General features: G+C 34.1%; 1 protein-coding gene across 1 annotated transcript in view; it reads left to right on the forward strand.

Annotated features, from left to right (window-relative positions):
• Positions 1-6,174: 6,174 nt before the first annotated feature.
• Hmbs (porphobilinogen deaminase-like protein l(3)02640) overlaps positions 6,175-27,579 on the forward strand; it is a 35,469-nt gene continuing 14,064 nt past the window's right edge. Inside the window, exons 1-4 of the mRNA XM_076459805.1 lie at positions 6,175-6,574; positions 8,452-8,574; positions 8,746-8,879; positions 18,775-18,852. Coding sequence (XP_076315920.1) covers positions 6,509-6,574; positions 8,452-8,574; positions 8,746-8,879; positions 18,775-18,852 — 401 coding nt within the window. The 5' untranslated portion in view covers positions 6,175-6,508. The remainder of the gene's footprint in view (positions 6,575-8,451; positions 8,575-8,745; positions 8,880-18,774; positions 18,853-27,579) is intronic.

A 27,579-nucleotide genomic window follows, 5' to 3' on the forward strand; every position in this document is an offset into this window, starting at 1 on the left:
TAATAATAAAAATCTACTTGATTAAGCTCAAGCACACGTCTATTCGTTCAAGACAGAAAACAGTCAGATTTAACACATCATTTTTTGCAAAGAAACTTATAAGAAATGACAACAGACAAATTCGCGAAGAACAATTTAGTTTTAAGCGTAAGGTAACTAGAATTAAAGGACTATTAACTTCTGAAGAAAATATTATGTAATTCTGCTCCTCGTTTATACAAATTCATAGAAAGCAATCTGACAATATCTAACAATTTTACTTTCTGATTGGAAAATAGGTATGAAACGTAGCCATAACGTTAAATTACATATGTAGCATTTGTAACACTGAACTTAATGTAATGTCTTTTGCATTGGGTGGGTTTTTCTTTATTATTTGGGACAAATAATGCAAAATTTCAGTGTACACGGCAATAAAAAATTAATTTTTTTCTGAAGTTTATTACAGCAATTCAAATACAAAACTTCCCAACAAATACTGGCCCGGCATGGCCGAGTGGTTAAGTCGCTCGACTCATAATCTGGTTTGGTTTTTGAATTTCGCGCAAAGCTACACGAGGGCTAACTGCGCTAGCCGACCCTAATTTAGAAGGAAGGCAGCTAGTCATCACCACCCACCGTCAACTTTTGACCTCATTTATAACGCCCACATGGCTGAAAGAGCGACCTTTTGGTATGGCGGAGATTCGAGCTAGCGACCTGCTGATTACGAATCGAACGTCTCTACCATCTGACCATGCCGGGCCCTCGTAATCTGAGAATCGCCTGTTCGAATCCTCGTCATACCAAACATACTTGCCCTTTCAACCGTGGCAGCATTATAATATGACGGTCAATCCCACTATACGTTGGCAAAAGAGTAGTTCAAGAGTTGACGGTGGATGGTGCTGACAAGGTGCCTTCCCTCTAGTCTTACACTGCTAACTTAGGGACGGCTAGTGCAGATAGCCCTGGTGTAGTTTTGCGCGAAATTTCAAAAACAAACAAACAATCCAACACATACAACTGTGCATATACACACTAATACCTTTTGACAGAAGTTTTCTCGATTAATGGCAAATACGCCTAACTCACAAACAGTCTTAATTACAGTATTTCCTTGCTAATCATTAAAGCAACTGAATAAATGTGATAAAACTCAATGAACTATTTTTTAGCACTGAATTCATTAGGTCACTAATAACTGAGTTCTCTTTAAATCTTCATAAACTGATTATTGTATTTATAATGTGTTGCTGCATTATTTTTCGGGCAGGTTATTTAATTTGGTGAAAATAAGGAAAAGTCATGTTCAGTGAACTATATATAAGAAACTGGTTTCTTTCTTTCTTCACATTGGCTGTAGACTTCTGTCCGACGGGTCTCAATTCTCTAGTAGCGTTTCTACAGCTGAGTTTAACAGATTTACTCTCTAATTGTATTGCGACTAACGAACAGATAAAATTACTTGTACAAATCGATCAAATAATTGAATATACACGATAACTAATAGTGATTCAAATACTTTACAGAAGGACTAGTTCTTTGTTAAGTGAAAATTGACTGAATGCCTTACTAATTCTCGCATTTATAATGTTGTTGTGTTTCTAGACATTTTACACAGTCTCTCAGTCACTAATATTTCTTAATATTCGAGGTATTCTGGGACTTCCTTAATCTTAAATGGTGTACTCTATAGCTAACATATTTAATTAAAACATTAAAATCTAGTTTTCAAAAGCACTCTTGTTTCTTCAAATTCCGCGAAATTTCTTATTATTATATCATCATACACTTTCTGGGTGTTCTGGGACTACTTTTATGGCACTGTATAGTGGTTAGGGCACTCACTCTACGTACACCTAATCGTTGAACATGTTCGCCCTTTCTGCCGTGGGGTGTTTTGGTGCGACGTAAACCCATTTAGCCAATTAGAATAGTCCATGAGTTGGCGGTGAGTGGCATTAACTAGTTGCTTTTCCTCTAGTCGAGCACTTGTAAACTAAGGCGGTTAGTATGGATAACTCTCGATTAGCTTTATGTAAAATTAAACAAATAAAACATTGTTTTTATGAACATTCAAGATATATCAATATTTGTTATTCAGTCTTTGCCTTGTGTAGATGTCACTCTGCGTTCCAACAATCAAAAGTTATACTAGTTCACAAAGAAGCTGGTCAGAAGCTTAAGGGAAAACCCAATGTAAAGACATTTAATCTCATTTCGACATTCGTGTTCAAGTATTTTCCCTTGCTGTTTACATTTATTTTCTTTCATAAAGCATTTCCCGATTTTGCTACTTATTTTGTGGATCTTAATGCTTTTTTGTTTGGCATTCTTGCACTTGAATATCAAGAATATGTTATTAAGCTATATTTTAATACTTTTTATGACAATTCTAATTTTGCGTTTCCCATAAGAAGAGTTAATCCTAATACTGTTTGAATTACAAGCAAATGTTTAATTAAGCTAAAGGGTTAATTCAATAACACTTGCCAGTAAGCTATTTTTCAATAACACAAAATGTCACACTCTTTCCCTCTGACATACAAGATCAACCCTGGGGTCTTATCATAGGGTTATGATCCTTGCAATGGGACAAAGTACTGTGAGCAATCCGATTTTCCTATTTCTTATAAGCATGATAGGGCTTGGAACTTCTCTGATATCAAGCAATTGTTATACCAACTGAGTTAAACTAAGAAATATTTATTATGGAATTTATTTAAACATCAGCCTATGGCTCCACCAGCTTCACTGCTGCAAGATATTATGATGTGGCTTTCATAGCTCACTGTAGCACAAATGAGCTTCCTAGGCCTAGGTGCCATTTCTGTTCTAACTATGCATCAGGAGCTGTTTATCTAAAGATGTCAAGGTGCAGTTCCTGCTTTAACTGTAGTTTATCAAGTCATAAGATGAGAGACAAAACCAGAGGAAACAAATTCGATTCCAGCTTATGTCAAAGGAAGTGTAGGAGAATCAATAACAAGTTATAGCTGTAGAAGCAAGATGTGGTAACAGCATAAAGTAGTCTTAGCCAATGCGCAGACAAATGGAGAATCACTTCTACTGGAGCAGTGAAGAGTTCATCAGCTGTCCATCTCCAACAAAAATCTCTACTGAAATAGTCAAGATGAAAATCAAGAAAAGCTGAACAGAGGAAGCGCATCTAAATTCAACAGATAAACTCAGTATCTTTGTCTAGTCAATAGCATCATCTAGTGACCTTTATATTCTTACAATATTGTTCGGTTGTACAATTCAGACATTGTCAATTCAGCCAGCAAAGGGTATTAAAGTTGCTTATGTTCTCGATCTAGATATACATTTCACTGCAACATCTTCTTAAGGAGAATGTATATTATCTACCATAGAGAACAAAGAAGCAAAGCAACTAAAACAAGAGTATCTTAACAACTTTCTGGACCACATATATATAAATTAAGTGCAAATAAATTAAATAAACGAAAAAAGTAAAAACCCTTAATCCTTAACAAGCAGAAAACATGATTTACCTACGTTTCACATGACTATAAAACCACCATTTAAGTTTAATCTGTAGTCATAAAATTCTACATTAATTATTGTAGAAATCATCTATAATAATAAATTATCAAGCCCTTGGGGGTCTGTATGTATATGTATGTGACCGCCATAGAGCTACAAGGAAAAACTTAGAAACCTGAAATTTTGCACATACATTAAGTGAACCCTTAGGGTGTGAACCTGGGTACTATTATTTAACTACGTGTATGCACACCTTTTTACTGTGACTACTGTAACTCCAAGAGTAATAAACCTAAAACCTGAAAATTTTCATTCATACTAAGTGGAAGGCCTAGCATGGCCAGGTGGTTAGGGTGCTTGACTTGTAATCTGAGAGTCGCGGGCTCGAATCCCCATCACAATAAGCATACTTGCCTTTCAACCGTGGGAGTATTATAACGTGACGGTCAATCCCACTATTCGTTGGTAAAGGAATAGCCCAAGAGCTGGCAGTGAGCTACACAAAATATAAATACATTTTAGATCAAAATAAACATTTAATAATACAATTAAGAAAAATATTTTTATTATCCAATTAAACTACAAAAATTAAAAAATGCTTTTAAAAACTTTATCACAAAACAAATATTAATTATTGAAACAGAAAATTTTTTCTGTGTATATATTTTTTATAAATTTATCTTACATTTATTAAGTATGGAAAACAAAAAAAATTATTATATATATATTAATTATTCAATCTTAACGAGACGTAATAGAAAAAAATTGATTCAGAATTATATTGGTCATTAAATCATCTCGATTAATTCACTGTTCAATTGTTTACTAACATGCATGCTCTCGCGCTCCGATGGTAAGGCAATGAGTGAAGGAAAAACAAAAGTCAAATCTTAATCTTGATGTTCTTACGGTGATTTTTCTGTATCTTTATCCGATCCATATTTCCTCCACATTCCTTCCATATTTTCTTTTTCCTATAGTTTTTTTCTTTTCTTTCCTCTTCTTCCACCCTTTTCTTTTTCTCTTTTTCTTCAATCTATTTCCGAGAGCGTATGGTTTTCTCCAAACTGGGGATCAAATCACTCCCTCCCCCGACTCATCATGCCGAAGGTGAATCAGTAAAATCTGCTAAGAATTTGTTCCAGATGGTTATATCCCCACACACAAAGGGGATATTATAAGATTAATGTCCACTTTTACATAATATGTTACACTTTACAGAAAATTTGTCGCGACATTCCATGTCAAAAATACGTACACACGACGTGTGTAAGAAAAACTAAAAAGCTTATACGAAATAGATTTTCAGTAAACACCTAGTGTGCTTACATATTACATATATCTTACACATCTAGCCTTGAAAAAGAGTTGGACAGTTACAATAATCAGTAACTACAAACGGGTCAATGACAAGCACTGTTTCAATTCGTAAGTGCTGCATCAGAAAGAACCACCACCTTTTTATATTTCAAAGTAAGGACAAATAGATTAGTACTTATTTTTAATATTCATGGATATAACCTGATGGCAGGCGATAATTCATAAGAAAATGGATCAAGCGTGGCTTGGTGATCAGCGTGCGAGCAGAATGAATACAAGGGCTCAAGATTCATCCGTATGCTGTGAAAACGCGCTTTTGTTTTGCAGCTGTAGTAATTTCTTTTGTTTTATTTTGGCATTTCGCACAAAGCTACTCGAGGGCTATCTGTGCTAGCCGTCCCTAATTTAGCAGTGTAAGACTAGAGGGAAGGCAGCTAGTCATCACCACCCACCGCCAGCTATAGGGCTACTCTTTTACCAACGGATAGTTATATTATATACCAACGTCATATTATAACGCACTCACGGGCGAGCATGTTTGGCGCGACGGGGATACGTACCCGCGACCCTCGGATTACGAGTCGCACGCCTTAACACGCTTGGCCATGCCGGGCCTTAGCTGTAGTAATAACGACCAAATTCCATTATTCGCTCAGACGAAACTCGTCCAGGAGTGCTGTTAGCTAGCTGCCTTCCGTTTATACTTTCAGGATCAAAATTAGACATATCTATAAGGAGATAAGTCATGTAGTTTTACGAGAAAAATCTAAAAACAGAAATAAACACCAACCTAAAAATTTATAGTCTTATAACAATAACATTGTCTATTGGTTAAAATGCAAAAAAAAAAAAAAAATGCTGCATAAGAAGAAGTAATGTCGTACTTGTAAACGGTTTTCCCAAAATTCAAATATATGGTTCTCAGATTTTTAGCCACCCGCTAGTACAGCGTTATGTTTACGGACTTACAATGCTAAAATCAGAGATTCGATTCCCTCGGTGGGTTAAGAAGTTAGCCCGATGTGGCTTTGCTATAAGAAAACACACACACTAACTTGAACTGCCCACTACTGTTATTATTTTAAATAATATTTTAAAGATTGAATAGAAATGAAGAACAACGCAAATAAACGATAAAAATCTATCGCAAGCATCCAAGATAAGAAGGAAATGAAAGTAAGTAATATTATAGACACTTACAAATATATTTATCTCTGATAAAATATAATACATGTTACAAATTTATGTTACAAATATTTAAACATTCAAGTATCTGTACCCTCAAAATACAGGGTTGGAGATAAAAATATTCATGCATTTATTTTACAGGGTTACTGTACGATATTGATAAGAGATGGCGTAAAATAGCGGTAAATCAAGAAGTGCCACGTTCAGAGGCAATCACACCATAAGTTAGTTTATGTAGTAATTGGTGTATTACAAATGCAAGCTGTTGTTTGTTAAATTCTTATGTAAAGAAACAACAAAATATATATTGTGGGACAAACATTTTACTTCTGGGAATAGTATCTGTTTTTTATTTGGATATTGACAACAGTTTAAGTTGTTATTAATATTACTCCTAGTGATTCATAAATTAATACAATTTTTTGCCTAAAGTTTACACATAATTAAATATTTTTACGTGTACGTCTATTTTAAATTACATTATATTGTTATTGTATTACAATTTTTAAACATGAATGTTGGTTGTGATACTGGCAAAAATTCTGAAATGATAAGAATCGGCTCAAGGAATAGTCAGGTAAGTAATTTTTAAGAATACAAAGATACTTCTTAAAATTTACATAAATAATTATAACAATAAAGTTATTCTGACGTGAGTATAATATATAGTAGTATTTCACAAGTTTAAAGTAACATTTGTTTGTACTTTGGAATGTTTTCCACACTAGTCATTATTTTAGCTCACTTAGCATTGTAATAGTTTTTATCATATTTGTGTACTTTTCGTTAAAAAGTATCAGTGTTAAGTGTTTTAAAAGAGTCCGTACAAAATTAATATGTTTTACTTTTGAGTTAAATTGGATACCTTTAAAAGAAGATTGTAAGTATAAAAGATTAGATGAGCAACCGTAGTTAGGAAATTAACTTTTTTTCACCTTGTAAGTCTTATGAATATTACACTGTGTGAAAGTTTTCCATATAACAAAGAATATATACAAGCTCACACTATACAAGATAGAAGAACTGATATTGTAGTAGGGTGTTCAAGAAGGATAGGAAAACACACAGATGTAATGTTTCAGTTTTCATGAAGAATATTCTTGAGATAGTTTTGTTTATTTTAGAGCAAAACCACATTGGCTATGTATTATGTCCATTGTAAGGAAAAATCTTGGGATATAAGGTCTTTAAAGTAGGTGCCAGAGTTTGCAATTGGTCAGTGTACAATATAGATACTTGAAAGCAAGTTTATCTAAATGAAACCATTATTGTCAATAGAAAACTCAATTCGTTTTAATCAACAGTAATGGACGTTCTCAAGAAATAGTTTGTGTGCATAGCAAAGAAATAAAATTTATAAAAAAAAATAAAGGTATTCTACTAATATTTTGGAACAACAATTTGTAAAAATATTTTAAAGATGTATTTCACCCAGAAGTTTATTGAAGAATGAAATGTTTGGTAATATGAGGAACAATTGCATTCTTGTATAAAATTATAACACTTCATATTCTAATAAGACAAGTTTTAACCCTTAAACAACAGGAATGTTGTAATTAGTATTATCAATTGATGATGACTGTCATTTTTAAGGGTTAGAGAAGCTACTGTACAGTTTTTTTATATTCAAAGGCAACAACATACTTATACTTATCTTGTAAATGTGTCCTGATTATATCATTTCTTCATCTCTCTATAACATTTCAATTTTAAGTTCCATTTTATAATCATTCTTAAGTAATAAAAATGAGTTTTTTTTAGAATAACATAACAGTGCTGTCAAATTGTATTAATTGAAACTTATCCCAAAAGTAATATGTACTTAACTCTGATGTAATTAATGTATTGCCAGAATATTTATTTTACTTAGAAATAAAGTAACATGTTTCTGAATAGTAGCAAGTGTTACATGTACATGCTGAGAAATGTATTTTTAATAATTCTTGAGATCAGAGACCATGATTTACAGTTGAGTTTTTCAATGCTCATGTGTTCTGATGAAAAGCTATAAAGTTTGAGTATTTTATTATTCTGCTAATTTCTTCAGGTATTTAAAAGTTGCAAAATATTTACTGAACTTGAATCACTATCAAAAATTTATGTACATGAACTTGATATTAGCAGTTAAACCTTTTTGAAGTACAAGTAACATTTAAAAGTTATACAATTTATTTCATACTTGTATTAAGCTAAATTTTTGGTTGAAATGGAGCTGCTGTGCTATTGAATTAATTTAAATATTAAACTTTCTGAAGTTACATTATTTTTTAAAGTATATTTAGAACTACAATGTTTATACCAGTATGCTTACTTAACTTATTGTGAATTAAACTGTTATTAATTTTAAAAAGTATTACAATGCCTTGATAACTTTATGATAGTTAAATTACAAATACTTTTTTCAATGTTTAAATATCAATTGTTGTATATTTATTTTGAACATTTGTTTTATAGCTGGCTCTCATTCAAACAAATGTTGTTGTAAACCAATTGAAAGCTCTCTATCCAGCAAGAACCATTACAGTTACACCAATGTCTACAACAGGGGACAAAATTCTGGAAAAAGCTCTTTCTAAGGTTAGTGAAATTTATACTGTGTTTGATTGGATGGTATGTATTATATATATATCTTTTATCAAATTACACTTTTACTCATGTTTGTAGTAGATATTGCTTGTGTCAAGTCAGAAAGTGCATTCTTAGCAGTAAGTTACTCTTGAACTCTTACCAAGTTCTGTATAATTACAGATTGGAGAGAAAAGCCTGTTTACTAAGGAGCTTGAAGTGGCTTTAGCAGACAATGTTGTTGACCTGGTGGTTCATTCTTTGAAAGATTTACCTACAACTCTTCCTCCACAAATGGTTATAGGAGCTGTTTGCAAGTCAGTTTAATTCTATGTAAAAACTATGTTTTGCACTCTCTTTTATCTCTTAGTGTTATTTTCTATGATATGCATTTTCATTGAGTCTTTCAAGGCTATCCCTGGACACCCAACACTAAGAAAAGAAAAGAAAAACTTTAATCCACCCATTTTTTGATTTTAACCAGTGTAGGATCATGTCATTAATAACAGCTTTTCATTTTCTCTGCTACAGGTACTCTACAGTGTAGTTAACCAGCCTTTCTTCAACCATTGCTGATGTGATTTTCTTGGATATTTTTCAGTGTGACACTATCACAAAGTTTATGAGAAGCTATAAGCATGCCAAATCAATACCCTTTCTATTATTCCAAATAAGTAACAGCATTTCTTTTTATTGACTCTAATTATATTTTTAAATGATTTTGTTTTTTTATCAAACTTTCCAGAAATTTTCCTTCTGTGAAAGACTGACAGGCTTCAGTATCCATGGAAACTTTTAAAACAGGAGTAACATTAGAAACTCAACAGTCCTCAAGCACCAGTTGATTGTCCCTTTTAAAACAGGAATAACATTAGAAACTCAACAGTCCTCAAGCACCAGTTGATTGTCTTTTGACATGTCTCACATGTCTGATGTTTGACTACCTTTAAAATACTTAAAAAACATTGTTTAATCTTGATACTGTATTATAATGTTTCAATCTTTTTTACTTGTCACCAAGATATATACATGATTCAGGGTGGTTTCAATATTTGTAAAAAAGTGCAGGATGTGAAATATTGCTAACATTCATTCTTATAAAAACAATAAGAAAGAAACATTTAAAAGTTCACCCATCTCACAGTCCTTATCAAACACTTTGTTTTCAGCATCTGTTTATTGCCCAGTCCTCACTTTAATTTTCACTTACCTATAACATACTTTTAAAAAAAAAAGTGCTTGCTGTTAATTTTAATCAGTTTTTTGTTTGTTAATTAATCACCTAAACAAATATGTAGACTTCCTGTGTGAACCAGTAAGTCGACAAAGGCCTTTGCCAATTAAAAGAAATGAAAACTACAGAAAAAAACAAATTGAATGTGGATTTTCACATCCACCTATTAATTCATAATAAGCTTAAGTTACAATTAACAGTATATATCACATCATATGATTAAACATTCTACAAGTTTATGTTGTATTTAAGCTTTTAAAATGTCTTGATTCTATTAACTCTCAGTATGGGCTCAGTCCCAAAGACCGATCTTGTAACCATTTTGTGCTTTTTATAGTTTTCATGTTATAACTTCAAAATTAGTAAACATATCTTCACAAAATTTATGGAATTATCAGTAAATGTTACAAAGTTTTAATATTTTTTAAATAATAATTTTCTTTCTGAATATTGACTATCTAACATGTAATTTTGATTTTAAGTTTAATTTTCACATTTCACATGCAAAATCTTTATCACTTCCAGATATTTATAAAAAAGTTTTACAATTGAATCTGTGTACTGGTTCAGTTGTTTTGATCAATCTTGTAACCACCACAAAAAATTAAAATCAATATAAATTATGCTTTTTTCATTCTAGAATAACTAGTTTGTAACTCAAACGTTCAGTTTAAGTAGCTTAAATCTCATAACATTATGTATTTATATATAGTTATTGTTTTTCGTATAATGATATTTCAGTAGTGCCTGGCTAACATTATTAAAGTTGCAATGATGTGGTGCACGTGCACTTGTGTTACCATATCCAATAATATAAAACTGGTCTTCACAAAGTTACCTGTTTGGGCTGTGTTTTAGTAGATTAGGAATTTTTTGTAAATACAGTCACATTTCAGTTATAATACATTATATGTCTGCATACATTATTACTATTTACAAATGAGTTCTTACACTTATTTTTCTTAAAACATAGCTCAGTAAATGAAAAGGTACAGCAAACAATTATCTCTTCTACCTGTGAACTTTGTTTGCTATTTGGAGTAGGTTGCTTATCAAATTTTGCACATGCAAGATGTGAAACAAAATTTGTGTTTCTCAGGATGGTTGGTATGGGTATTAACACTTTTACTAAAATAAACCTGAAGGTGATCTGAAAAGTTCAAAACATTGCTTTCTTTATTTTGGTAAAAGTGTTAATATCAATACCAGCTGTCCTGAGATACATTTTACTTCAAGTGGGTTTTTTGTCATCATGAAAATTTCATTTTGGTTTTATATCTACATTTTGAAATAACCAAAAATCATAACTTATTGTACCAGCACCATAGAATCCCATTATAATTTATTAAGCTTAGTAATTAAGGTGTAGTTGGGTCTAAAAAATATGAAATTTTGACCTTGCTAAAATCTTACTTTATTGCTTGGAATCTAGCATGAAAAGCAAGTTTGCTTCCCAAATACTACAAAGAGGCTTAAAAAGCCAGTAGGGGAATTGTTAGCTTTCAAATTGTTATTCATATCTCATTGACAGAAGTAGGTGTAGGTAAGCATTTCTAAAAATGGAAAGAGGTGAGTGAGGCCATTATGTTTGATTTAGTAAATGTAGTAATATCTCAGCAAGTAGAAAAACTAAGAATTTCTTACTTCTTATTGTAGCTTTTCAGTATCGGTTCCTGTGAGTTCCTGATTCCTAAGAAACTATAGACTTTATATTTGGACATCCCAAACTTCTAATTTGAATCAGTGCTGCATTCAACATACCATGTGACACACAAAAAGTTACACTTAGATATGTTTTTAATATGTACTTCTAAATTAAGAAACTAAGTAATGTATAATACTAACATTTAAATTATAATATACAGTTTAATACCAAACTTATTGATATGGATTCATAAAATAGTAGTTCATTTATGGAAATAATGTCAAAATCCCTAAAAATTTAAAATATCTGAAGTTTTGAGGAATGGTGAAGGATTCTTCTTCTTACAATGATGTATTACAAATTATAAATTAAATTCTAATAAAAACTGCAATTATATATTTTTAATTGGTGTGAGTAATATCAAGGAATTTTTTATCATTATTCCATTAATTGAGTACCTTAAAATCTAGAAATAATCAACAATTTTATTAATGATGTGTGTCTGTTACATGCAGACTATTTCACAAGTAAATAAAATACATTAAATAATTCCTTTGCAATGGATTGGACATTTTCCCCTAGTAATGTGAATTAAAAATGAATTTTTGTTAAAGAAGAATTGGTAAGATCAGTGACCAAAAGCTAATATTAGAATTACTATTCAAGGAGTATTATCTCATTGAAATGCATAGAAAAAATTCATTTCGTTTTACACCAATGGGATCAAAACAAAATCACAGATGTTTATATTTTGTCCACAGAGGTTGCTGCTATATACTAAAAAGATTTTTTCACAATCAAATAACATGATTAAAGAAATAATTATAGCATGTTCTATGACTCTAAGTATCCTTTCGGATATTTTGACTTTTCTACATTTTATTTGTAGAAGCTAATTTAATTTGAGAAATTTTAAGATAATGAAATTTGTAACAATATTGAACTAAGTTAAAATATTATGTCTGAAAATAACATGACTGCAATAAAAAAATTATTATACATTTATTGCATTTCCCACAGGATAAGTTTAATTGTGATATTTCTATGAGACCCATGAAAAGAAAGAAATGCTAGTGATATTAAGCTTTTAAAACTTAATTTATTTTTTTTTAATTAGATTTAGTAAAATAAATTAACATTTCCTGTCTTTATGCTTAACTTTTTGGGGAGATGGTAATGATTGGTAGAGGGCAGGCAAACAATTTTTTAAGATTGGATTTGTAGGTTTACAGATCTCAAGTGCTTATGTTATGTAATATTGAAGTTAAATAAGGTATAAAGCTTCCCCTTTATTAATACTGTATCATTGTGACTTTTTCTGAATTTTGCAAACCTAAAAATATAATCAAATGTTTCAAACTCCTTTGTAGCTGATAATTTGACAAGAAGTTATGATAAGTACTCATTATTTTTATTTCAGAGTAATTACAGTGCTAAGTTTATTTTAAGCTTTACATGTCTTATTCTACCACCTTGCTTGTTCATTAGTATTCTAGCTTTTCTGAAAGATAGCTTTAAAATTGCTGTACTAAAGCTTAAATATTATCCAGTTTTGCAGCAAACTTATGTCTTGTTAATGTTTTTGAAGTTTTATGGTTGAGCTTCTGATAGTGGGATGAGGACATTTGAGAATGCTGTGTATCTTGACTTTCAGAAATATTTAGATAAGGTTCAGATGAAAGATTAATTAGTGACTTAAATTACTGTGGAATAAGTGGTTGAGTTAAGAAGTGAAGAAAATGTCTGATTAGTGAAAAATTAAAAGTATTAATATGTGAGAATTTTTCTGATTGACAAAGGTTTGATTATTTTGGGCTTTTAAGTACTTGTTCTGGGATGTCATTATTTATGTTAAGGATTATGATGCATTTATAACAGTAGCATTTTTTCATTTGGTTAGAATACTGAGATTCTCAAGAGAGCTATTTTTTTTAAAACAATTTTGTTATTCACAGATAGCAACACACTTTTAAGTGAATGGACCAGAATAATATAATATTTTGAACAGCATTTGATCTATAAGTCCATCTTGGCTTTCCATCCTCTAAACTAAACTAAAACTATTAATAATAAAAAAAAATACCTTAAAGCCAGTCTTATCATTCATATATTATCAAAATTTCTGTTAAACTCATTTAATTTTACTACCTCCACAACATCCAAAGGCAACCCATTTCAAAGGCCAGTCACTCTGTTAAAAAAATAACTGTTTCAGCTGGAGATGACTCCTATCCTGCCAAAATTTATACTTGTTACCCCTAGTCATACTATTTTCCCTGTTAAATATGGCAAAGATTATGCATCGCTATCAATTCCCTTTACAATCTTAAACACCCATATGCCATCATATTTTCAAAATATGATCATTGGAATTTCTGCTGTTGTAAAAGTCTTTCAAAATATTGAACATCCTTGTTTGCCAGATTTCCATGTTTTGACAACAGATGTCTTTTCATCTTGCTTGGGACTATATTGGCATTGTAAAGCTTCTCACCACCTTTCAAACCCAGAGGCTGAGGTGCATTTTTATCTCCAGTCCATGTACCAAGACTCAGACAGCAATCCATATATTGTTGACAAACTTTCTTTTTTGGAGATTTCCTTGGGCCTACTACTGGTGTCGAATTCGATGAATCTTCTTCAGCACTCTGTTCAACCTGCTAGGATGGTTTTGAAGACGACGATTCTGGATCACAACATGAACTTGGATTGTCTTCATCCTCACTTAATGCTCTTGCTCTCACTTTGGAAAAATATCTATCCATGATCTGCAAATAAAAAATTCATATTCATTTTTGGCACATGAAGTTTTAGAAAATATCTAAATCTTTGATTGTCTTTGAATCTTCATGCTATTATCTTGTGCTGCACTGTTTGGAAACCACTGTACAAGGGTATCAAAATAAAACAGACCTTACTTTTTGTTTGAGGAGAATATTAATTTTGTTGGGGGGAAAAGGAAGCAAATTAATAATGTGATTGCCAATAAAACCTAGAAATCATCTGCCAAATTGAGAGCTTTGGAGCAAAAAACATTTCAAGTTGAGAACTTGAGCAGGTGTCATGATTGGCTGCTGTAGTTAGTAAGTCTGTGATGTCATCATATCTACTATACAGTTCTAAATAATAGTACATGGTGGAAAATGGAGGTATTTTCCTCTGTGCTTGTGTGCTTTATTTTTATGTTCTTCATGTGATAATGGTGGTGGCAGTACTGATGTTATCACTTTTATTTATATAAAGTACAAAAGGAAATGGAAGTGACAATTGTCTTTAAACAAGTTTATTTGGAGCATTTTTGGTTAAATTTGAATCTTTGTTGATAATAAAATAAACATGCTGAAATGTTAATTTTATCAACCACCTAAGTGAACTGGCTACTTATGGACTAGTAACCTGCCAATTTCCTTTACATTCAATGGAAATACTTCTATATTAAGTTTTGAATATGCCAAAATCTATATGCTACTTTACAACATGGCTTTCAACAGATAACAAAAGTGTTATAATTAGACAGCCTCCACTTGATTGACTGTTGATGACTAATGCGAGCCTTACTCGTTTGCAGATTCGCTTGTGAAGCGAAGTAGCCAAAATTTCTCTCAAGCAAACAATACTGGCAAATTTTCCTGCCTCCTTGGCCAAAATTTAACAATTGTACAGTCCCAAGTAAGTATTATACAGATGGGAAAAGCACCTGAAAATAAATAATTGTACATGTACAATTATTTGGAACTCTACAGTATAAAGTTTGAATGTGGTTGTCTGCAAGTTGCTTATGTATAAACTGTTGTTACATTTAAATGGTGTAGTTTTATCATAAAGACAGCATCTTTGATTTTTTTTTGTCTTTCCCCCTGGTGAGCTGTCCAAAATTCTATATTGATTCCAGTTTGTGATATTTTCTGTTTTAATGGGCAGTTGCAGTCCAGTAAAGTTCTCAAACCAGTCTGTAATTAAATACTTTTTTACTGGTTGGATGAAAAGGTTGTAAATGGGAAGTTGAATGTTTTAGACACAGAAGATTGAAACTTTAGAAGGCTAAACACACTTTTGTTTGTTGTTGTTGTTGGAGTCATAAGCTACTGAAAGTATTTTTGTGATCGTAAGGTGTGTGCTATTGATTCAAATTATTCAAAATGTTTTTAAAAGGTTACCTTTATTATTGTTTTGATAATTTGGATGGTGTCTTGGTAGCTTAAGGTTGCCCTTTTGGTCAAGTGGTTTTCTGTCACATCTGTTTCGTGTGGCTATTTATCAGAATGTTTAATGTCAATTGTTTTCAACCCTTATATTTATATACACCTGCCTTTTATGTAACTATGCTGCCTTTATACAATCACATTCATATCTAAACATCTGCTTTTTACCCATACACCTCCATCTTTATATCTAAATATCTTTACCTAAAAACATTAATTATGCAACCCTGCAGTTTTGGAATATATATTTCTATATTTGAAAACCTGTGTATCTGCATTTTTTGTCTATATCCCAACATTAGTTATATTTCAGTATTTCATTTTCCCATCTGTACATGCACATTATTTTATACATATACATTGTATGCATGCATGTGTGTGTGTGTGCACACTGCAGAAAAATGCAAAGGTGATAAAGTAAAGAAATTATACTTTTAGAGAAAAATCACCTTTAAAAATTATGGTAGTAATTTATTTATTTGGCAAAATGTATGCAAACACTTTTTTTTCAGCAAGCCAGAAACAAGCCTCTCAGTTAATGGCAATTTCATGAATGTTTTGAAATGAAACAATACATGAAAACATGTAGTGTAAGGTAGAACTATGAGAATTAAGCAATATGGTAAAAACAGTAAAATGAAGCTGGGGATTAAAATCAGTGTTAACAATTATTAGAAAAGCAGAACATCTTTACATAACAAAGAAAGAAATAATATAAGCATATTAAGATAGTAAAAGAAGGATATTAAAAATAAATTATAATATCCAAAGGACTTAAGCAACCCAATTTAATTTTTTATAGTTTTTATTATGGTTCTTTTCATTGGTATGAAAAGGAGCATGATGTATGGTAGTTACTTTAAAGTGGTCAAGAGAATGATCACCTGTGTTGAAGTGTTGAGATATGAGTTTATATTGATCTTTAATCAATATAAGGGTTCTTGTGCACTTTTAGCAAGCATTCAGCTACTTTCTCTTACATAGATTTGGTCACATTTGTTGCAAATGGCTATCTGGGGTACCTGTACCCTGGACAGAAGTTATGTAAATTCATGATAAATGAAAGGTTATCTTGGGACATGAAAAGTTCTTTCATTTATATATAATTAAAGAAAAACAAACCAAAACACCAAAAGAACAGCAAAATACAAAATAGGAAACTAATTTTATGTCTCCTTATGGACCCAACAAATCTTCATGCTAAATTTGGTGAAAGTCCATAAAAATGGTGAAATAGTGGTAAAAAAAACTTTCAAAAACACTCATAAAAACAAAATTTGAAATTGAAAATTTATGTATATTTCTGCATAGACCTGATGAACCTCCATACTAATTTTGGTGAAGATCCATCCACACCCTGTAAAATATTTACATGGACATACATTAGACACTATTATATTTATAAAGATGGTGTCAGTGCATTAGATCCACATGTTGCATATTCATGATGTCATATCTACACTCTGAGAATGGAGAAAAATGAAGTTCTCCATGATAGGAAATGGCAATGAAGAGGGAAAATCATAACCACTGTTGCAAATTTACATGTATACAGGATAAAAATTTAAGGAAGTTTGGGGTTGCATATCACATAATAAAAAAATATTTCCAGTGTCACATAAGCAATAGTTCCATTATTATATGACAAAATAAACATTTGGATGTACAGATGAAATAGCTATTCACAGAATACAATGATTTAGAGCATCTGACAGAGGTTGGATGTGTGTAGTTGGAAGTTTGGTATTATCTGTGGTGTTTGTGTTTTAATCACTAATATGATTTAAGGTAAGTAAATTCTGGAAAGAAATTACTACCATAGTTTCCAAAGGCAATTTTTCTCAAAGTCTAAGTTATATATATATATACAGGGTGTCCCAAAAATGTGTACACACTTTGGATGATTATAAATACAATGTTTATTAAGATATATCTTGGTTTTGTAATCCAAGTGTAGAATCTTTTGAGTAATTGCAAGTGTTTGAACTTATGGCTGTTCTGGTCCAGGCACTGCTGATAATGTGGATGTATGGTACAACTACACAAATCATTTTGTTTGGTATTTGGGTGCATTCTCTTTCAATTGCTGCTCTTAGCTCATTGATTGTTGCAAGTTTTGTGCTATGAACCTTATCTTTGATTATCCTCATAAAAAAGAAGCCCAGAGGTGTGAGGTCTGGTGAACGTGGGGGAAATTCAGTGCTACCTCTTCACCCAATCCATTTGTTCAGAAAATTTTCATAAAGATAGGCTCTCATATTACGATGGTAGTGGGGAGGTGCTCCATCTTGCTGGAAATAAGTCATCTCAAAATTGCTCTCCAATGCATGGCACGACAGATTCTTCCAGCAATTTCAGATAAATGCCCTAGTGACTGTGTTTTCAAAAAAGAATGGTCCACTTATGTCCAACACTGGCAATCTGCATCACACTGTAACCCCTGGTAAGTTTACATGGCGTTCAACCATAACAGTTGGTGCAATTGTGGCGATTAACTGAGTCACTTAACTTAAATGTGGCCTCATCGCTCCAGACAATCTTGTTTGGAAACTGTGCATCCTCTGCAAATTTTGCCAGGTACCACTCACAAAATTCAACTCTCTGGTCAGGATCATCTTCATTGAGGGCACAGACTAATGCCAAAATAAAGTTTCCAATGAACGAGCTTCAACATGCGCTGGATGCTTGATTTTGGGATTCCTGTCTCATGGACTGTTTGCTAAACAGATTTTCTTGGAAATCAGTGGAGACTTTCCAACAACTCTGCTTTTCGTGTGGGACTGGTGGACAACCGAGGTCTTCCAGAATACCCTTTATGAACATCTCAAACAGTTCTACTTGTTTCAAACTTATCTCTGATGTGAGTAATGGTGAGTGGCATTGGTGGATCTGTTTGAAAATTCCTTCTAAACTATCTTTGCACTTCAGCTACATTCTCGTATTTCCAGTAGCACTTTAAGATAATTTTCATTTTTCAAAGCTTTGTCTTGCTTCTGCCATTACTTAAAATTAGTTGCACCTGTAAAAAAAGAAAGTTTGAGTGAGTTATAATCATTCAATGTGTGTATATATGTTTTTGGGATACCTTTTATATATATATACAAATTGTGTTTTTACGTTTTTTCCATCAGACGAGAAGATCCTAGTGATGCTGTAGTTCTACATCCCAATAACCAGAATAAAACACTTGCAACATTGCATCCAGAAAGGTATGTAATATTCAGTAATATTCTTGGTGGAAAAATTTAACGTTCTAATTAAAGGGTTAAACTTATTATTTCAGAATAAGAAAAATTCCTTCATCTGTGAACATTAATTGCTTTGTATTAAGTATTATTATAAGATATATTATCTTTTTTAAGAAGTGAATAAAAATAAATGTTATTAAAAATGTTCTCTTCATTATTATAAAAGAGTAAACATTAAGATTAAAATTATTTGACTAAATTTGTAATTAGAGTAATATTTCTTACTACATCACTGGCAAATTATTTTTTATTGTATAAGCCTAGATGTAAAAGTGCAGTACTCATGCTTGAAGTTTTAAAAACAAGTATAGCTATAAGCTTTAAGTAAAATATTTCATATACATAAGAAAAACTTATCTTCTTAGTTTATATATTTTTTTAGATGGCATGGAAAAAGAGTTTACAAATTTATTTAAATAGTTAAGTTTTAATTTATGTGATTTCTTTGATACTCTTTCTTATGAAAAAGAGCTCACTTACATAGAGCAAAAAAGTGAAATAGTGTTAAGTGGGAGCTGTGAATTAATTCTCAGTTGTAATTTGTTCTTATTCAACTTCATTATAATTAAAAAGTGTATACATATTTGAGTTACTTTCTTGCTATGAATATCCATTCACATTTTGTCAGCACAGTATAAACTAGGAATTTACACTAACAACTTTCGTTTTTAGAATGTTTGTATTTTATACTTTTACAGTTTTCAGATTTCTTCAAAGATTTATTAATTTTTATCATATAGGTACCATTTTTTGTCCCCTCGGTGTGGATTCCTGTACGTGGTGAGGGGACCTCCCAGGGAAGGTTCTGTTCTATCTGGTTACCTTCTCTGGGATCTAAACATCCACCCACGTGTTTGCCGTGCGTAGCAACCCGTGAAGGGGAGGAGAGGATCCTGGTGGTTGAGGGGTCCAACCCTAACACACCACTTTGGCCTCGAATTCCTGTAGACGGGCGGCCTTTGGGTGGCCCCCCTAGGGTCAATCGGCTGGTCCACTTGGGCTAGAGTCAACCAAGTACCAGTGTTGGAAGTTCTCAACGGATGTTGTGGACATTGTGCCTGATGCTGGTGTTTGGGTATAGTGCTCATGAAACCCTGGCGTTGCTGCATTGTCCTTGTGTGACTTTGTAGTGCGTCCCCTTGTAGGGCTTCATGGTGGGTGGGGTCAGTGGGTACCAAAAATTTTTCTTTTTCCTATGGATCCTCTAAAAATTTAAATAAAATTGTAAAAAAACAGTCAACGGGTAAGCGACCACGTCTTGAATACTCAGAACAGCAATCTTCAACATCAGTAACACGTACCTCATTTTCTTATATTACATTCTCTTTCGGAAAAACCTTTAGGACAAATATCCCCTTTTTTTCTTCAAAAGGGACTAGAGGGACTTGCTGGCTCTCCAAAATCAGTAAAGAAACTTCGATCTGGTGACATATTGGTTGAAACATCCACATCCCAACACAGTGAACTCCTCTTGAATTCAAAGGCAATTGGGGATATACCTATTGAGGTTACACCCCATGCTACCTTGAATTCTTCACGAGGAGTTATTGTTGAAAGGGATTTGAAGAACGTTCCCGAGTCAGAGATTCTCGCTGGTCTCTCCACTCAAGGAGTTTCTGCAGTGAGGCACATCTCCACTCGCAAAGATGGAGTTACACTGCCAACAAATACCCTCGTTTTAACATTTACTTCACCACGTGCACCTGCTACCATCAAGGCAGGTTATCTCATTTGCAGGGTTCGGCCATACGTACCAAACCCTCTTCGATGTTTCCAATGTCAGAGATTCGGCCACTCAAAGACATCTTGTCGTGGTTCCCTGACATGTGCTCGTTGTGGAGGCAAGGACCACGATGCCTATGACTGTGACATGAACCCACATTGCGTAAACTGCAATGGTTCTCACCCCTCTTACTTTCATTCTTGCTCAAAATGGTTGGAGGAAAAAGAGGTGCAGCGCTTGAAAATGACACATAACATTAGTTATCCTGAGGCTCGGAAATTGCTGTCCACAACTCCATCTCCGACATGTGCTGCTGCACTTCATTCCACAACTACAGTGGGAGTGCAGACAGATCTCTCTGTGCCTCCAAGAGAATCGTTTTCAAAACAAATGAAAAGCCTTTTGACCTCCGTGGTTAAAAAGGTTGATGAATCGACTTCCAGACCCATCTCTGTTCCTCCCATACCTTCCAACAAACCTCAAGATCCACGTCCTTCAGTTTCAAATACAGGCATTTCTTCTGATACATCTTTTTCTCCCACCACAAGAGACAAAACAATTATTCGTTCGTGTCCTCAGTCACTGGATTCCCCTTCCAATAACAAAAGCCTGACCACCCAACCCAGAGCAGGATCCATGGAGGTTGATAGACCTCCTCCGACTATAGACAGTAAAGAAAAAAGACGTGGTCGTAAACCGAAGGGTTCTCCAGCCACTTCATCTACCCGTTCTTAAAAATGGCCACCTTGATACAATGGAACTGTCGAGGTTTATGTTCTTATCTGGATGATATCAAAACGCTGATTGCTTCCTACCATCCTGTTTGTCTTTCTTTACAAGAAACATTTCTCAAAACTGCTGATACTGTCTCCATTCGGCAGTTTTCTCTGTACAGAAATGACAGGTTGTGTGATGGTCGAGTACATGGAGGAGTGGCACTGTTGGTTGATCAACACGTGCCCACCCTGTCTTTGTCACTCAACACACCCTTGGAGGCTGTAGCCATCCGTGTTTCCTTGGGTCATACCATCACTGTTTGTTCTCTGTACCTGTCCCCTGGAGAGACATATGATCAATCAGATCTTGATGCTCTCGTTGAACAGTTACCATCTCCATTTCTAATCCTAGGGGATTTTAATGGACATCATCCCCTCTGGGGAAGTGCTATTATTGATGGGAGGGGCCGATCTGTAGAGCGGATGCTCTCTGATCACAATCTTTCTCTTTTCAATACTGGTTCTTCCACTTACTTTCATGCACCTAGTCAGTCCTTTACTGCTATTGATCTCTCAGTTTGCTCCCCTTCATTATTCTCCCATTGTTCATGAAGGGTTAACAGTAATCCACTAGGCAGTGATCATTTTCCAATCCTTTTGAGAGAGACTGGTCGTGGTCGATGGCACCCTACCCGCGTGCCCCGGTGGAAGCTGGATCAGGCAGACTGGTCCACTTTCACTGCTCTCGCAGAACTTGATCCTGCCATCGTAAATCAGCCATCAATAGACGACTGTGTAGCAGCGGTAACTGACTGTATTACACATGCAGCTGCTCAGTGTATTTCTAAAACCGCGACACGTTTTCCACGATATCCTCGTCCGTGGTGGAGTCCTGCTTGCCACTTAGCACAGAAGGCTCAAAAGCGGGCCTGGGATACTTTTCGTAGATATCCCACACTTTCAAACCGGGTTGCTTTCCAACGGGCCCGTGCACATGCTAGGTGGGTAAGACGTCAAAGCCAGAAGGAATCTTGGATTAAGTTCACAACCAGCATATCTTCTACCACCAGTTCCAAGATCATATGGGACAGGATTCAAAAGGTTAATGGACACTACAATTCTATCCCCCTCTCGATCTTACTCTCTGATGGTCAGGAGGTGACTGATGTTCGAACATTGCTAACACTCTAGGTGAAAGCTTTTGCCGGGTATCTAGCACTTCTGCTTGTTCCTCCACCTTCCTGGCCATCAAGACTCAGGCAGAGCGATCACCTCTTTCCTTTCGAACTGACTGTTTCTTTGACTATAATTGTCTCTTTACCCTGGTGGAGCTAAAAATGGCCCTTCATCGGTCTGCCAGTACGTCTCTTGGACCTGATGATATTCATTATGACATGCTGCACCATCTATCTCCTGCTTCTCTTGATGTCCTTCTGATTGTTTTCAACCGGATCTGGCAGGAGAATGTTTTTCCTGATGCCTGGCGCCAGGCTATTATTTTACCTTTCTCTAAGCCAGGGAAAGATCCCAAGATTCCTTCAAACTACCGTCCAATTGCTTTGACGAGCTGTCTCTGTAAGACATTAGAAAGGATGGTTAATGCTCGTCTTGTTTGGTTCCTTGAATTAAACAACCTCCTCTCGCCCACCCTGTGTGGGTTCCGTCGACAGCACTCCACCACAGACCACCTAATTCATCTTGAAACATCTATCAGAGAAGCCTTTCTCAACCGCCAACATCTTGTATCAATATTCTTTGACATAGAGAAGGCTTACGACACAACATGGAGGTATGGCGTTTTCTTGAGACCTTCATACATATGGGTTACGTGGCCATCTACCCATGTTTATTAAAAATTTTTTAATGGACAGGAGATTCCAAGTTTGTGTGGGTTCGACACTTTCCCGTTCTTTTGTACAGGAACTTGGAGTCCCTCAAGGCTGTGTATTGAGTGTTACACTCTTCAGTATAAAGATAAATGCCATCACTGAACAACTCCCTCTCACTGTTGCGAATGGGCTGTATGTCGACGACTTTCACATCTCATGTCAGTCATCAAACATGAGATATATTGAGCGGCAACTACAAACTGCCCTCAATGGGTAATGAAGTGGACTCTGGCGAAGCGGCTTTAATTTCTCTCTCTCTAAAACCGTATGCATGCACTTTTGCCGTCGACGGGGTATTCACCCTGATCCTGAACTTCATATCGGTGAAGTTTTGCTGCCAGTGGTCCCGGAGACCAAGTTCTTGGGGCTTATCTTTGATTGTAAACTGACCTTTATACCACACTTAAAGCAGCTTCGGGTCAAATGCACAAGAGCACTGAACATCCTCCATGTTCTCTCTTCTACCAGTTGGGGGGCAGATTGCTGTTCAATGTTAAAGGTATATCGTGCTCTTATTAGATCGAAACTCGATTATGGATCAATGGTCTATGGCTCTGCCAGACCCTCGGTCTTAAAGATGCTGGACCCCATTCATCACCAAGGACTTCGACTCTGCACTGGGGGTTTCTGTACCTCTCCAGTTCAAAGTATATACATTGAATCTCATGAACCGTCTCTACACCTTCGCCGTTTGCAACTATCTTTACAATATACTTCGAAACTTCATTCCTTACCAAAGCATCCCACCTGGAAATGTGTTTTCCTTCCTCGGTGGGCAGTACTTTTCAGAACAGACGATCTGTCATTGCTCCGTTTGACCTTAGCATCCGGGCAATTGGATGAATTGGGTCTGTCCTTGGATAACATTGCAGATTCCACAGGTCGCCCATCCCACCATGGCTTATTACAGCCCCCAAATGTGACCTTTCTTTCAGTCACCTAAAAAAGGCAGATACTCCAGATTGGAAGTACCATCTTTTATTCAATGAATATCTTTCAAACAATCATTCAGTTCCCATTTATACAGATGGTTCCAAATCAGGTAATTCAGTGGGCTCTGCTATGGTTTGCTATGGGTCAGTAGTTGCGTGCAGAATCCCTTCTACAGCTTCTGTGTTCACTGCTGAACTGTATGCCATATCTCTTGCCCTGGATCATATTGCAGCTGAGCAGTACTCCAACTGCACTATTTATACTGATTCGCTTAGTTCTATACTTGCCTTGGAATCGCTACACGTTAGCTCACATCCTATTTTCGCTGATATTCGAAATCGACTGGCCCATTTCTCATTAGCAGCTACTTCAATCCAGTTTTTCTGGATACCAGGCCATGTTGGTATTCGCGGGAACGAGCTTGCAGACATGGCAGCTAAATATGTCTGCTTCAGCACCATCACTCCTATGCCTATTCCGTACATGGACTATGGTGTTGTCTTCAAGGCTCGGCTCCATGCCAGCTGGCAGTCCACTTGGAGTGAGCAACGCGACAACAAACTTTTTCAAATCAAACCCAAAATTGGACTTTGGCCATCTAGCTTCCGTAAAGTTCGGAAGGAGGAAGTTGTTCTCAATAGGCTACGCATTGGTCACAGTTTTTTAACTCATCATTTTCTTTTATCTGGAACTGATGCACCAATGTGTAGTTTGTGTAACACTCAAATCACTATCAGCCACGTTTTACTTTCTTGCCATCGATGGCAATATTTTAAACATATTTTTTCCCAGGGTCAGTCTGTAACATTGGACAGAGTTATTGGTGATGGTGACTCTGTCCATCTTGATAATGTTTTTAATTTTTTAATGGCCATTAATCTTTTAATCTCATTTAAGTGTTGCATATTTATTCATTACACCTTTTTAATTGTGGTTCCTTTTTACAGTTTTAATCTCTCTCCTTCAATTTGACATTGGACAATGGCCAGAACATTAAATAACTCGACACCAGGACTGGAAAGGCCAACTTCAGGTGACTAACGCTACTGTTTGAACTATCCGTTTGAACTACTCATTAGTCATCCTGGCGAGTTGTTATTATACTTTTACTGCATATCATTTCACACTTTTACTACTTTACTTTTTAGTACTGGCCATATTGACTCATAACCCAGAACCAGGACTGAAAAGACCAACTTCAGGTGACTGACGGTGGTTTTTATACTTACCTGTTTGTCTTCCTGGCGGGTTATGATCATTACCATTCTGCTACAGGTAGTCCTTTACAACTTTGTTGACTGGATGTCAACATTGGTTTTACGCCATTTTCTGTTTTAATTGCCGTTTGCTTTTATCTTCAATTACTTTTACAAATTTTACTCCATTTACTTGACTTTTATCTTTTACTGGACATTTGGCTACTCATTATTACGATTTTATGGAGTGTCTTTTAAAACTTTTATTCTTTTACATTTTGATAATAGCTGCTATGACACATAACCCGAACCAGGACTGGAAAGGCCAACTTCAGGTGATTGACGGTGGTTCTTGAACTTACCTGTTAGTCTTCCTGGCGGGTTATGATCATTACCATTTTGCTAGAGTAAATATTTTACAACTTTGAAGACTGGATGTCACCATTGGTTTTTACACCATTTTCTGTTTTAATTGCTGTTTTGTTTTACCTTCATTTACTTTTACAAATTTTACTCCATTTACTTGACTTTATCTTTTACTGGACATTTGGCTACTCATTGTTACAATTTTGCTATGTATCTTTTAAAACTTCTATTCTATTACATTTTGATACTGGTTGCTATGACACATAACCCGGAACCAGGACTGGAAAGACCAACTTCAGGTGACTGACGGTGGTTCTTGAACTTACCTGTTAGTCTTCCTGGCGGGTTATGATCATTACCTTTTTGCTAGAGTAAATACCTTACAACTTCTTATACTCTGCCTTCTATCTTAACATTGTAGACTAGGTGTCAACATTGGTTTTATACTTTTTTGTTTTACCTTCATTTCCATTTATGTCTATTACTACATTTATTGATTTATTTTTTTTTTTACATTTTTACCGAATGTCTGGCGCAGATAGCCTCGCTGCTTTGTGCCATAAAACACTAAATCAATCAATCAATCAATTAACCTTAATCTTGCAGATGTTAACTTTCTCAACATATGGTCAGTCAATTTGGCCTCTCTGTACTTGTTCAAGCTCTTTCTATATTTGGTGCTACTAATCTTTATATAATGTGTATATATTCACAATATTTGATCTTTCAGTAAACAGCGTCTTTCACATACAAAAAACAAATCATATTTTTAGTAGTTTTTAATAAACTAAACAACATTTGTCATTGAATATATTGATTATTTGTTTTGAATAGTGTGTGTGAAAAGTGATTTTCATGTTAAAATAAAAAGTGCTTTTCTTCATTATAAAAAAAATCATAAATTTCATTTGTGTGATCCCTGAAAACTTCCTCAGTACATTTGAAATGTTTTTCCATAAAATTTCATATTTTGTCTACCCGAATTTTATATGCAATTGGTTAATTTGACCAAACTCATAAACATCAAAACCAAGATTGAAATAAATCGAAATTATCCTTTTTTTTCTCTAGAATGATTTCAAATGTGACACGAAACTGTATTTGTTTATCCTTAGTAGCGGTAAACCTCTAGAATTAAATTTGATTGTGATATTACCTCTTTGAACCATGTATAACTACTATTTGTGCCATTGTAAATTGCAAGTCATTTAAGGAACATACAGCTCATGTTATTGCTATCTATTTACATAACCTACAAGTTACTCTGAGCTGCTCAAATGCATGATTTGTGAAATATTTGTATTCTATTATTATTGTTTTACCTTATCTTAACTAACCTAAAAGTATCTCTATTTTTACATTTAAGTTACTTTTTAATAATAAATAAAGAATAAACATGAAAAACAAGAAATAAAGTATTCTTTTTTGGTGTAGATTATCAATGACAATTAAAACTACTTTTTTATACTAATAGTAGTAGTGCATTAAATAAGAGAGAATGTAACAGGTGGGTGTGGCAGGAAGGGTCTGATTTTCTATTCAATGGCTTTGTAACCAAACCAAACTGATGGCTATAAAATGTATGGTTTGTCTGAGCAATAACAGTTTTATAGTGAGTAATTTACATTTAATATTTTAGATACTGGAGGGATGGTGGATAAAACAGAGAAGACAAGATATCCAAAAAAAATATGTTGTGTATCATATTTGGGGAAATTTGGGATTTTTTTATATTTCTGTATATAATTAGGAACTTAAAACTTGTATATTATTAAAATATGCATTCTCAGTTAAAAGTTTAAGCTATACTAATTGGTATAACATTAAAAAGTAGTTTAATAAAATTTTGAATGTAAGGCACTAAA

Source organism: Tachypleus tridentatus, chromosome 10, assembly GCF_004210375.1.
Source record: "Tachypleus tridentatus isolate NWPU-2018 chromosome 10, ASM421037v1, whole genome shotgun sequence".
NCBI classification, from domain to species: Eukaryota; Metazoa; Arthropoda; class Merostomata; order Xiphosura; family Limulidae; genus Tachypleus; species Tachypleus tridentatus.